Raw genomic sequence first — 14,175 nt, forward strand, 5'->3', positions numbered from 1 at the left:
ATTCTCAATGTGGGGGTTTTGTGTTTGTGCATAACTTGTTCAGTATTGGAACAAGAACATAAAGTGCAGCCTGTTTCCCAACCACCATTTCTGGTTTATGACACCAGAAGACTAAATCCACAAATTATATCAGTGTAAGCAGACAGACAGGTAGGGAAGCAGGACACGATGTTACAACTGTCAGATGTATGAGTATGAATGAGCGGGAGGGACGATGGAGGTGCAAAATGGGTGAGCATGCACGTTACACAAGTTTATTCATTTAAGTCTTATCATTCAAATGCGTGTGTATGTATGTGTGACAGTCAGGAAGTGTTGGCAGCTCTTCGGGCACAGATGCATGACAATCAGTGCAGTGAAGAGGGATCACGGGTGTGTGGAGGGGAAATGGAACATGAAGAACAAAACAAACAGATGAAGGGGTGGGGTGGAGGTTGAACTGATGGCCCCCGCTTTGCAGAGAGGGATAATATGTCAGCCGGCACCGTGTGTCAAAGAGGGTTTTTGACTGTTTTGATTGGATGCGAGGTTGTTGGTTTGTGAGAAAGAGCCTGCATGCTTTCATCAAGACTCCAAATGACATCACAAAGAGATAGTGTGCCATGCCAGGCACTGCTTAGCCCGATCCCGTGCTCACCTAACCTTCAAATGACATCAGGCATCCCGTCAACATATGATGAGTCACTGCCAACTTGGTGTGATTTATTCAATCCTGCAGAGTAGCTTGGATCGCGGGATACAAATCACTTAGATGGAAGCCGTGGAGCAGGGACTGAGTGCTAACTTGTGTGTGACTCTCTTGTGTATGCTGTCGGTTTGATTCTTTGTGTGCATGCATCTATCAAATGAGCAAATGTGTGCGGCTCTCATGTGAGTGTCATATTAAGTAAAAGCTGAGAAAGCTGCAGGTTGTCGGCTACCTTACAGAGAGAAGCTGTAAAAGCCCTGCGGAGCTGTTCAGTTTCTTTGCTCTTCCTGGAAGCTTGTTTTTGTTTTAATCTCTCTGTTCACTGTTACCCAAGGGCCAACATGTCTGTTAGATCTTGCAATTAAAGCCTTGGATATTAACGGCTGGTATTAAGTGGACTTAATTGGGAGAGAAGAAAATAGTCTTGAACTAGGAGCTTTTAACAGAGCGAATAAAAGAAACAATGTTTGATACAATCTGAGTTATGCCCTGTGTGCTTATTTTCCTCCCCATCACCTGCGCTTCTAATTCTGATCAGCACCAACACTTGCTTCTGGATGAGCCACAACATTAGCCAGGACCAGTCCCTTGGAAATCACAGACTATAAAGTAATCATGTAGCGAAGAACATGCAGCAGGTTTTAAAGACTGCTACGAGGCAAAGCTATCTGAATCATATGGCTTTTAATGAAGGGACAGGCAAACAGAAAATAATCTCTCCTTGCCCCAGGCAGCGTCCACTGAAGATCATTAGCTCTAATGATGGTCAATAAATTGCTATTCTCAACCATCCATCTTCTCCATAGATACCAAAGTAATAAAGGGACTGCTGCAGTACATGAATAACAAACGCAAACACACAACATGCATAAAAAGGTAAAGCATTAGAGAGAGAACCTAAATGGTTTGCTTGGGGGAAAAGGAGCATCTCTTTTTCTTCCCCCAACTGCTCACTCCAGATTAATACCATCAACATATAACAGGATAAACAAACAACTGGAATGAAGACTGAAAGCATTCAGATCCATAAGTGGGCATGACAAAAACCCTGACTGTAGACGGGTAGCTGCGCGAGAACGCTGATGAGCGTCTTGAGATGAGTCAGGGGAAACAGATTAGGCAAGGGAGCAGTCTGGCAGATCGTTAGTCAGGGATGTCAGGACCAGAGATAAATGAAGTGTCAGCAGAGGGGGAGACAGAAGAAAGGAACGGTTAGAGAAAATAGGAGGAGACAAGGAAGAGAAGGGAGGAGAAGCAGAAAGAAAGGAATGTATAAGTTTAATTAATATTCATAAACCATAACAAATAGGAGGTGATTGTGGAATTTCATAGCAACACATTAAGATTGCAAATGGCATTGTAATTGTGTAACAAAAGCAATAATATGGCCCCTGCTGTGGCGCAAATGGCCTGGGCACCTGCACCGTACGCCCACCTGTGTTCGATTCCCGACCCGTGGTCTTTTCCGGATCCCACCCTGACTTTTTCTCCCACTTTCCTGTCACACTCTACTGTCCTATCCGATTAAAGGCAAAAAGCCCCCAAACAATAACTACATTTAAAAAAAGAAGCAATAATATGAGGTGAAAGTGTCTTTTTTCAAAATTGAATCCCAAATATGTTATCTAATATTAATCATGCATAGTTAATCTTGCCCCTTTTAAAAAGACCATGTACATATCATCACTTTTAGTAAGGATGCATTATTTATTATTACTAGTTTCCACTTAAAATTCTTCAGAAAATCATCAAAACGATATGCTTTATTTAAGTTTTACGTATATTAAGTCTAATCATAAGTTTGTCTGATCTTTTAAATGGCTCTGAAGCGTTTGGTGTTAACAGAAACTGTTGCCAATGTGTCGTCCTTAGTAAAACAGGACTGACATGCTTTCCCTTGTGGAGTGTTTTTGATCTTTTTGAAAGTCCTGCACTTCTTTATTTAGACTATTTGAAAATATCATGTCAATGGTTAACAGCTGTGTAAGATTCAGAGGAAGAGGGAGGACAGGGAAAACTGATCTGAGATTTTTATGGTATGTATTTGAGCATTGTGTAAGTTGTTATACCCATTTCGGCAAAGGTATTTTTAAGCTTGAGGGAGGTTTCTTTTTTCTTCCTCTGGCAGACAATTGGTACTATTTATCAGAAATATCATGCATAGAAGAAGCTGAGCCCAAAATCAGCATTGATGATAGTATCTAATATTCCCTAAATTGCAAACCTTGAGGTTAAGTCTCACTTGTTCCATCATGTAATTATAACCACAGCTAGACTGAACACTCTTGACACCAATTTGCTTAGATTGCATTCAGTGCTCCTTTGATCGGAGTACACAATGAATGTTCCCATTCAAGACACGTTGATCTAAATGATCAGTGACTCTGATCTGAACCTCAAACTGTCCGTGTTTAATTAGGTGCTGATAAGTTGTCATGAAAGGGGCAAACCCTCTGTCCACACAGGCTCAAATATATATCCGTATTTTCTATGACAAAAGACGCAAAGGGATGCAGGTGAATTATGGTCGTCTTGGAACCAATTCTGTATCAAGTTAAAAAGAGGCTGTGGTAGGTAAATCTTCACAAACAGTCATCTAAATTAGTGACAGCATAATTCACATTTATGAAAGCTCACATCATAAGGAAATCATGAGCAATGCACCTTTTGGCACTTTCAAATACATCTCCCAAAAGTGTTCTGAGCGACAGCAGAGTGAAGACTAAAGGTCTGCACATCACTTTGTATGATCCGTCTCACTCTCTTTTCACACTGTCTATAACCGAGGAAACGTTAGTATCTTGAAAAGCTGGCTATAACTTGAACAACACTTTAATTCTCAGCGCAGAAAACTGTATGAAGCCTCATTAAGTCCAAATTATGTTAAAGCACAAAAAACGTACAGTTAACACAAAACATATCATCGAATTACTGCCGTCTATGTTTCATACACTGCGTGTTATATTATAAGAGTGAGAAAAACATGTGCCTTTAGCTGCCCTCTGCTTTTTTCTCACAGACATAAATAAATCAATGTCTCATATTTTTTTTAAGAGGTGAATAATTGCCCCACAGCATGTATCCAATAAAGTGAAAAGTAATCCCTGTTTTTAAAGACTTGTAGCTAAGAAGTTAAATTGATAGGTCACAGGGTTCCTGATGTAAAACCTTTTCAGGGGAAAGGGTGAGGGAGTGAGTGATACGTGTGAACTTTAAATAGACTTCAGAAATGTCATTTGCTCCCTGAGATACTGAAAATATCTCGACCGAAACACCCTCTACCATAACATTGCACACACCTATAGAACAATCAATGACCTTTATAATTCATCTGGCTTCAAGGAAGGTGTTACAATTTCTTTAAATATAACTTCAATACGAATATATCTTAATACAACTTCAATGACGTTGAACAAATCCTAAATAGAAAAAACTAAACTTAAAGAATAAGCTTTAAAATATATACTCCATTTCTTTCAATCCATTTCCAATATGAATTTAATCCCTCTATAGCAGTTGCTTTAAGAAAGCTGCAAACCTTAGCATGTCCAGCTACAGTAGCTAGCTAAATGATCAACCCTTTCAACCTTTTCTCTTGTAACTGGGAAAATAAAAAGAATTGAGTATCAATCTCTTTGCTTTTCTTTTTTCCATATACTTATAGTTAACTACCTTTATAAGAACAATGCTGTTTCTGTTCTGGAACTGGAGTTCTCACTTGTTTGGCGTCAGTCTTTTAGTGTTTTTGCAAGATACAATTTATTGTCTTAGTTATATAGCCAGCTAAAACTTCCCCTGTCTGAAATCAGGAAGCCGTTGTCACTCTACATGGTACATTATGTCCTGCTTGGCACCGAATGTTCCGGCTGGTTTTAGGGTCTTCGAACTAATGACCAATGCTGTCATTTTTCTGGACAGGACAGTCACATAAAAATGTGAGGAGGAAAAAGCAACCCAAGCATTCATTGTATTATTGCCATTTTAGGGGATGTATTATCACAGTGAGTCTGTAAAATGAAAAATAATTAACTGAACAGTGGTAAAAAATAACAAATAAACCTCCTATCCTACCTTCTTTTGTGCATTTTATGCATCTGTGGTAGGCACGATGCAGCAAAGCCATTTAAAAACTGAATAAATAGGATGAATCATGACAACTAAAGAGAAAACGGCGAAAATAATATTTTTCAGCTCACAGCTTCTGTATTATGTTTCAGGTGGCCGAGGGGGCACTTTCGACCATTACATGGATGTGAACTGAAGCTATTAACGATGCCGTCACTGACCAATAAGAGGGTTTTAAGAAAATGTTGGTAATATTAGCTGGAGGGGCAGTAGAGTCATCATCTAGTATCTACAATGAATCTGTGTGTTATGCTGCGCCCTCCCTCAGACATCAGGGCAGAGGGATGATGGACCATATTCAGTGCTATACACAGAAGAGCAAAGACTAGCAGGTTAAAGCAAGGGAGGAAAGATACAAAAGGATAAGTGACTATGTTAAGGGCTGCAGAGGAAAACATGAAGATGGCAGCAGCCCACTCTTAATGAGTCATAGATCAGCTTGATATGAATCATCTCTACAGTGCTATTAGAGTGTTGCGAATCTCATTAATTTCCATTAGGGAGCTACTATCTAGTAAGTTTACTATTGCAAAACATTTTCTCCAAGCTCCTGTCTTTATGATCTTACTATAACTCCCTCTGATCCTCTAGTATCTATGTTCCTAAACTCCATTACTCTCAAGTGTGGGGTCAATCCCTTTAATTTCCAGCATGGACGTGCACAGACCTTTTGAGCAGCCGTAACTCATTTCAAACTGGTCCGTCACCAGTCTACATCAGATAGATTATATAAAAAATGTGTAAATCACTTTTACTTTATACAATCTACTTTTAGCTGCTATGCAATGTCTTTGGAAAGTTGTGGTCATCCCCTTAAAGAATAGCAAGCTACAAACTTTACGATTCTGCAGTGAAATGCAGCCACACTAAAAGTTGTAGTTGGGATACTTTTGGCACCAATATCTGTCAGATAATACCCGCAAATAATAAGTTAACATTTTGACCTTGCAAGAAAAACACATACTTGCTTCCCGGCCCCAGAAATGATTTCATCAAACATCTTTATAGTGCTCAAAAACTTGATAAAAGGCACAAAGGTGACTTTTGTATGCACCACCTGGAGAAAAAGCATTTAAGAAATAGCTGTTAGACATTTCACAGTGATTCAGCTGTTGGCTTTTGAAAGCATCTTTGCAGAGTTAACAATTACTGTAGCTGCCTCTCTCTCTTGAGTGTTTTACCAGTGAAGACTATGAGCAACATCCTCAACAAAGAATCGCTTATCAAGCTACATTAGGTTTTACTTACCACAGTTAACACCTAGATTAAAGCAGCTGTGCTCACAACAATATGTCATGCAATGGGATTAGATCAGTATTGGGATTTGGGATCAATGAAGTACCTCTTATCTTACTTAGTAGGAATCAGTCTATGGGCACTATAGAAAGAATTCCTCTAAATGTGAAACAAAAAGGGTAGATGGATTCCAAAACATAAACAAAGACAGAGAAGAAGGAGGGCGAAGGAGAGGAATGATGTTTGGAGCTCTTCCTCAACTCCTTGACAGAAATGAATGTAGACTCTGAGGACGATGACTTCATCACTCATTCAATGGGAGCTTGGCAGGATTCCCACAATCATTATAAGATGAATAACTGCAGCAGCAACAACAACGATAGTACAAGTAGCAATCACAATAATCATTATTATGCACTTTTTGGGGCCAGGAGTGCACTTCAACCGAAGAGACACAATGAGCAGTGACTGGAGCCATTACAGCCACCACACTCAGTACGTCTCTAATTTGAAGTCACAAGCAGTGAAGGAGAAAATCTTCTATGCTATAATGAAGCTATGCTATAATTCCTCTGTCTTAGCTCCTGCCTGCCTAACTATATCTATTCAATCAATCACTCAAGTGAGGAGCACCAATTAAAGTGTACTATTTTAATACACTACAGGATCACAGCATTGGACTACTGATGTGCTCCTGCAGGTGTGAAATCTATGTTGCCTCTAGACACCCACACTATCCCCCGTTTCCTTACCAGTGAGGTGAAGATGTAAGTGTAGTAGACTGACAGCATCCCCAGCTCTGATGCCTGCAGAACAAAAGACAAGAGGGACAGGAGGTAAGAGATAAAAGGCAAACGTAAGAGATAGAAGATACAAAAGGCACAAAACAGGGAATACGTTGATTGTAGTTTGAACAAAATGGTGGAGGTCAGAGAAACGGAGCAGGCAGCGGGAGAACAAAACAGCAGCAGAGAGAGTCGAGAATAAAGGGGCGGGGAGAGAAGTTGAGAGGTCAGTGATTCAGTGTAACTCAAGCTCCACTCTGCAGCAGACAGATCAAATCCACATCTAGATAAGACAAGACACATTCTTATCTGACGACGGCTCTCAATGGAGCAATTAATTTCTGAAGTGCATTAGTATGCTGCATGGCATTCCGTCTTACAATTTCATTAAATCAAAGTCACAGTGAGGAGTAGTTGTGAAGGACAGGGTGAACTTTTCATTGTTTCATTTCATTAAAGTCATTAGCGAAAGAGAAAAATTATCGAGCTATAGGCTTCTGTTTAATCATGATGTGATGCACATTATGATTAAATCAATAAATGTCAAGGAGATATATATATATACATCAAACCAAACCTTTTTTAAAGAACGTCCTCTTTGTACAAACATTTTTTTATTATACATCATTCAACCCTGAGTGGAATTCTTTGTGAGCATGTATTAATCTTCATGTCCCTTCTGCGTCGCTTCACAGAAAGTGTATTTTCTACAACTCGCTGAAATTTACATATTTCCATAATAAGAAGTTGAAAGACTAACATTATTCCAAGGTTGTGTAGCATCATATTTATCTGCAAGAAATGAAACCTCTGTGTTGGTGTTTGAATGCCATAGGATGTGGAAATCACTCAGCTGTTGAATATTCAACTTAATTGTTCTGCAGGAGAATAAATAATAAAACACAAAGAGGAAGAAAAGCTCAACTTATATAGCAAAATCAACCAAACACAAATGTCATTCTTAAACTCTGAATGACCTCCCATCATTTCTTTTTAAAGCTTCCTCCTTGGAGCATATTTAGCACGCTAAAATCACTAGCATGATTACTATGTAATTTAATTATTCTGCTTCAGGTTTAGTGTTTTGAGCATCTGCCTTGAAGTGTTACACAGAGCCAGTAAAGCTTGCTAATGGCAGAGGTGATAAATATTTTTAAACACTACTTCATGCAGGAAGTAATTTTTCAAACACACTGCTTCTGTTACTTGGGTGATTAATGTCTTTATAACCAGTCCAAAGAAAAAAGGACATTATAACCTAAATCGCATTTTCCTGCTGCCAACATCAGAAGACGAAACAAGCAGCTGATGAAAAATATCCTTTGGTTTCCTTTCATTGCATTTAAAGTAAGCTTCTTTGCCTTTTTTCACCCCACTTCGGGATCTCTGTTCTACTTCAGCTTTTGGTCAGAGTGCACGCAGTTTGCACTGCCCCGGTATACTGGGCTCCCTATCTATCCTACTCTGGTTTTGTAAAGCTGTGCACAGCAGTGGAGAGCTGAATAAACGAGATTACATTCAGAATGCTAACACGGCTGACCTAAACCCCTCAGAATGCAAAATCCTCAGAGAGTGAGAAACTGTACGATGCAAGATGTAAACAGACAAATAATGGGAAATATCTTGCATGACAAAGGGCGATTCCGTCCCTCTAGAGCAGCTTGGCATTCTTATCACCATCTACGCCGGAGCACAGCTTTGATATGGATGGCAACTAGGCACTCCACGAGAGACAGGACTGCCAACTTTCCACCACCCCACTTCAGGATTGCCTTGTGACAGGCAGCGTGACACAAAAAGAAGACAAAAGAGTGAGAGACACAGGGATGGGGTGTACAAGACCACACGAAGGGCGAGGTGTGAAGAAACAAAGTGAAATAGTCTTCTCACAGGCAAAGAGTGAGAATGACAACCACTCCATGTTGATAGTGAAGACACAGACAGAGGGATAATGGGAACTGAGGAAGAGAAAAAGAAAGAAAGACATCCCACTGTGGACTCCTGCTGCTCTGTGGCCCAGGGTTGCCAGGGTTGCCATGGTGACTTGGATGACCACTGATGGCGGCCTGAATGAGCTTGATCGAGGTGAGAGATGGAGACTGAGGTCTACTGTGAGACTGAGTCTATAACTGAGAGAATGAAGGAGAAGCGAAAGAAACCTCCCCCCTTCTGTCTGCAGTTACTGTCACGTCCACTTTAGCCATCCATCCATCGTCTTCTAGAAATAATGGAGGTGTGTATTAATCACAGAGAGGCCATATGCTGTTGCCAAACACTCTAGCTTCCTCGGATTGCCCAATTGATGCCATTAAGGCTCTTTACAAACACAAGTCACCAATCAGGGGGAGCTTCATCTTGTGTTGACTTCAAAGTGTCCAAGGTTTTTAATGTCCTGTGACGTTAATTATATGTATGTGCCATTAACTCATACAGGTAAAATTGTTATGCTACGCACAAAAATACTCCTCACTAAAGATTTCACAGTAGATAGATAATGAATCAGAAAGTCCTGATTTGCTACAGCTTTAAAAAAAAAATCCAAAACAAGCACAGTTTTAGAAAGTAACCAAAGGGGCCTCTTTTGTTTTATGGTTCTCTCTTTATTCACTGTAATCCACTTAACTGTGCCAAATGTTCACTTATGGAAGGTGAATCATTGGGATGCAACTTGATTTAATGCCATATAATTTGGTGTGAAAGGTTTGTTTGACAAGTTAGCCTTAATTCCTTGGGTTTTTATTTTGGAGCAGACTATAGATTCTGTAACTCTGTCTTTTAAATGTCCACAGCCAAAAGTGCATTAATCCACGTAATCCGTGTTCTCATTCAAGAGAGCAAATGGATTACTGCGGAGAAAAGTATTTCTATTTCTATAAGTACTGCACACTATTTATGTGGGGAATACAAACTTTTACAGATGAAACCAAACCAACTTCTTCTTACAGTTTCAGAAATCACTCTCCACATATACAATAGTTTTTAGCCCTGAAACCTTTTTGCCACCGGCGTTCTTCAGCTACTTTTCCTTTTTGGGGTAAATGAAAGTTAAATAAATGTGCATCTTGGGAATAGTCTATCTGTATAAAGCAAAGATTGGAGAGATGGAATAAAAGCAAGTTATCAGTGCATAAATAACACAACCATCATGTGAACCATACTAACCCGTTCCAAGATGATATGTGACATGGTGGCGTTGGCATCGACGATAATAGTGGCAGTCTTGTCATCTCGTATCTCCTTCAGGAGCGGGGTCGGGTCGTTGCTGTCATCAAGCATGCGCACTGACAATGTCTCCTTGGAGATGAGGAACTGCCTAAGGAGCTGCTCCAGGTTCAATAAGCCTGCCGGTAAGACACACGCAGAAAAAACACATAAGAGGGTTACTTGAAATAAAGGGAAGACTCTCCCAAGGATATGAAGTGAGGTATTATAGTGTATAATATCACTTTTTTTCTTATATCAGGTAAAATAGTCAAAAAGTTAAGGAGTCAAAATGAAGTTACAGTACATGGTTGGTATTGTGAATGCAGTATGCACTAATATGCATACAATGTCGATCACTAGAAATTAATGTACTGTACCTAGTGTTTTTTTTCCCACCACATTTCACAACAATGAATCCATACAACATTTACCATGCAGAACACGTGCACTGATTTCTTTATTAATTATTGTGAAGCCATCAACACAAAGGGACGTTTCCATCAGCTTCTCTTGCATGCGATCCCATCGTAGGAGACCATTCGACCCTGGGGGGTAAGTGGTACTTGCCCTAATTAAAGCATTGCTGACTTAATCAAAGCCTTCCCAGTTGCATTTTAAAAGTCACTCGGCATACATAAATAAGAAGACCCTGAGAGGTTATGGGACTCATTTATTCATATAGGCGACTAATCTGTCAGGTGTGTCAGTAAAAACACAACATGAATAATGAGTCGCTGAGAGAAATAATAAACCATGGCATGTATGTGTGATGGTCAATTTGGCCGATTTAATCACACTCGTATAATGTTTCTAGATATTGGCAAGGAGAATATGAGAAGGATGTATCTCTGCAGGGAAGGAGTTGCATTATCTTCGCCCCGACCTGATATAACAAAAAGGCACTCTAGACTTAGGCGTCAACATCTTTAAACAGTGATTTTTGCCATGGCAACAGCAGAGTAGATCATCTGTCACATGGGGACCAATTCTGCGGCAACAATTTAAAGTTATAAAGCTGACTCTTTAAGCTTCTCCACAGTACATTACCACACGCTACAGTCCTGCCCCAGACACCAGAATCATGTCTAATGGCTTCTATAATTATGTCTCAGTTACTGCCTGTCTCTCATCCTGTCTGTACGGCAGTATATCATCGTTTGTGTTTGTCTTCCTGTAGCTGGCTACCTGCGTCTGTGCACACATGAGACATCACTCGTGTCTGCTCCTCGCTCGCCTGGCTGTGGCTCCGACCTGTCAGATCGGCTTCCTCTGTAGTATAACGCCGAATAACTTTGATGAGCTTGAAATAGCTTCTGCTAAATCGCCCTCCTTGCCTACCTCCTGCAGCCGCTTTCTTTGGCTTCTTGCTGTTTCTTGTTCATTAGACACTAGACTTTAGAGCCTCTAATAAATATAACTTGCCAAATAGCACATACACAGATTTTTGCTAAAATAAAAAGGGACACACAAAAAAGTTCATTTTAGTGCTGGCTGCATCGGATCTAAAGGGGAGTTGTGAAGCTGAATGAATGACTTTGCAGGCAAGAAATGCTTGATGTTAAGTTATGTTTACATACACACCTAATCGCATTGTTTGTATCCTTGAGGCTTAGAAACAGGTTGAATATATTTCCTTCCTCCTAAATTATTTTTGATTTCAAGACTGTTCTTTACAAACTTTAAATCCTGTATTATTTACCTTCAAATTAACGGTCTTGCAATATTTCCTGACATGTCTGCCTCATTAGTGTGTTTCTTGGACACACTGTAACTGCCACCTCAAGATCAGTGGGAAAGTGTGAATCCACTGGCAGGAATGAAGATACAAAAACAGATTCATAGAACCGTTAGGGGTCCTTGCTGCTGTAATTTACACTGGTTCACATCACTGTTGGTCACAGATCTACTCAAGGACCTCTTTGTCAACACCAGTCAGAGCTGGCGTTAAGTGAATCTTTAAGGATCATAACTTTAAGATCAGAGTCAGAGTTGTGATTTGCAACCTAGTTTTGTGTAATCCAATTTAAATTGAATCTAGAGAATGAAATATGTCAAAGAGAAAATGTCAAGGTGTTTATGGATTAATTTGTGTGCTTGTTAACACACTAACTTGTTTGCAATAATGACAAATGGCTCGAATTCTCACTCAGGCCCAAAAATAAAGGTGAGAGCTGACATCCAAATCAGGCCACCACCACTTATTTACCATTTACATACTCTCACCACACACACGCATGCATGCACACACACAACGGACAGTGCTTTTGCGGGGACAAAAAGTAACCCAAAGAAAGCACACAGAGGAGCAGTAGAAACACATTAACCTTTGAATACATTATAGCAGCTGAATATTTATTCCTTGATGGTGTATGTGAATAATTTACAATATGGTGTAATTTTCAGTCTCAGAAGAAGCAATAAATGCAGTCCCAAAATGCTCAATGACAGCCATACATTATGATGACTTATCATTTAGCCCTCAGCAGAGGAAGACCTTGTTTTACGGCATCACTTTAAAATGTTGTGTGCAAGATCATGTTTTTTTAACAGTCAACGTATGTCAGGGATTATTCCCCTTCCCATTAACCCAAATAACCATAAAAGTACAAACATCAATAATGACCATAATCCACCTGTCCCACGGTGATGGGGCTGATCTAATGTGCAGTTACAGTTCCTGATTACTTTGCAAACAGAATTAATATTCATTCTTTGTGCGGTGCAAATACCTTATCCTTGCAAAACTTTTCTCGTAGGTATTTCAACTTGAGCTTGATATTACCGTGTGGTGAGTGTAAGCGGTCAATTGCGGGAAAAAAAGAGAAATAGCAAAAGGCAAGATAGCAGAGTTCAGGTTCACATGTTTTGTTGAATAAATGCCCCATGAGTGTTTCACAAGGGATACTTCTTTATTTGAAGTTTATGGCTTTTTATTTTGTCTTAAAAGGAGAGGTAAGGATGAAAGGGCCATGCTGGATTTGAACCCAGTATTTTTATACACCTGTTTTAAGGGGCATTTTGATTTTAAATGCCACAAATCCAGGAAAAACCTCATCAAAAGAAAGTGCATCAGCGTTTTACAGGTTGTTGTATTTATAAAAAAGCTAAATGTTCAGTGCAATGAAACCAGACTGTGTGAAAGAAGTATGTAACTGAAAAGGCTAGATGAGGAGACAATGTTTACAGTGTTTTAGTTTTGACTGGCTCTCCTTTCATTTGTTGTTGTGCCTTGTCCTTCTCCAAGGGTTTAATGGCTCCTGACTGGGCAATTAGCTCCACCAGCTGTTTATCTTGAAGCACCCAATTCCTGATACTCACATAACCCTAGTGAATGGAAAAACACATAATTTTGTATTTTCCTTTCCTAATTTTCTGTAAAAACTGGTGATAGTCACAACACATCATATATGGAATAGCATACATCATTTTCAGGAGATGCCTCTCGATGTGTCTTTTGATTGAAATGTTCATATTGCATTTCCGCTGGTGAGAAATCAGACCCAATACCTTCCAAAAAAATGTTAAGAAAACACATCAAAACGTTTTACTCCAGCATAGAATATACTACGTGTTTGCAATTATGCACACAAACCCTGCCCACTTTCCACAAATCCCAAATGTTTATTTTATGGGTCGATAACTTTTATCTTTGAAAAGCAGCAGGTACGCCCACTGCCCTTCATCTATTCAATGGGAAGCTTTTGAAACTACAAAGTGCTGCTGCTTCTTGCACCATCAGCACCATCAATTTGAATACCTACATCAATGCTTTTCACATCATGATCATTAGTGGCCACGACATAATAACAATTATAAAAGTAATTATGTAGTATTAAGAGCATCCTCTGCAATTACTATGTTCTCGTCATCCTAACACCAGTGATACAGTGCTGATCACAAGTCATTGAGGTGTCTCTTCCACATGATTAACACTGATTACAAGTTAATAAAGTAGATACAGTGGGTCAGCACGAGCATGGAAAAATGCAATTAGATGACAGCGACAGCATATCACTATCTATGAATAAAATACAAAACTAAAAGATTAAAGTGAAACCATGATCCAAGTAAGTTTCGTTTCCTAATCTTGCTGCAGTGGAGCGATGCTGTGAGTTGAAATGGCAAACCTTGCTCTCA

At 39.6% G+C, this 14,175-nt stretch overlaps 1 protein-coding gene across 1 annotated transcript in view; it reads right to left on the reverse strand.

Annotated features, from left to right (window-relative positions):
• The window catches only part of grik4 (glutamate receptor, ionotropic, kainate 4), a 252,415-nt gene that overhangs the window by 61,027 nt on the left and 177,213 nt on the right, over positions 1-14,175 (reverse strand). The window contains 2 exon segments of the mRNA XM_063907054.1: positions 6,802-6,855; positions 9,997-10,175. Of these exon segments, the coding sequence (XP_063763124.1) occupies positions 6,802-6,855; positions 9,997-10,175 (233 nt within the window).

The sequence above is a fragment of the Eleginops maclovinus genome, chromosome 18 (genome assembly GCF_036324505.1).
Source record: "Eleginops maclovinus isolate JMC-PN-2008 ecotype Puerto Natales chromosome 18, JC_Emac_rtc_rv5, whole genome shotgun sequence".
In the NCBI taxonomy this organism is placed as follows: Eukaryota; Metazoa; Chordata; class Actinopteri; order Perciformes; family Eleginopidae; genus Eleginops; species Eleginops maclovinus.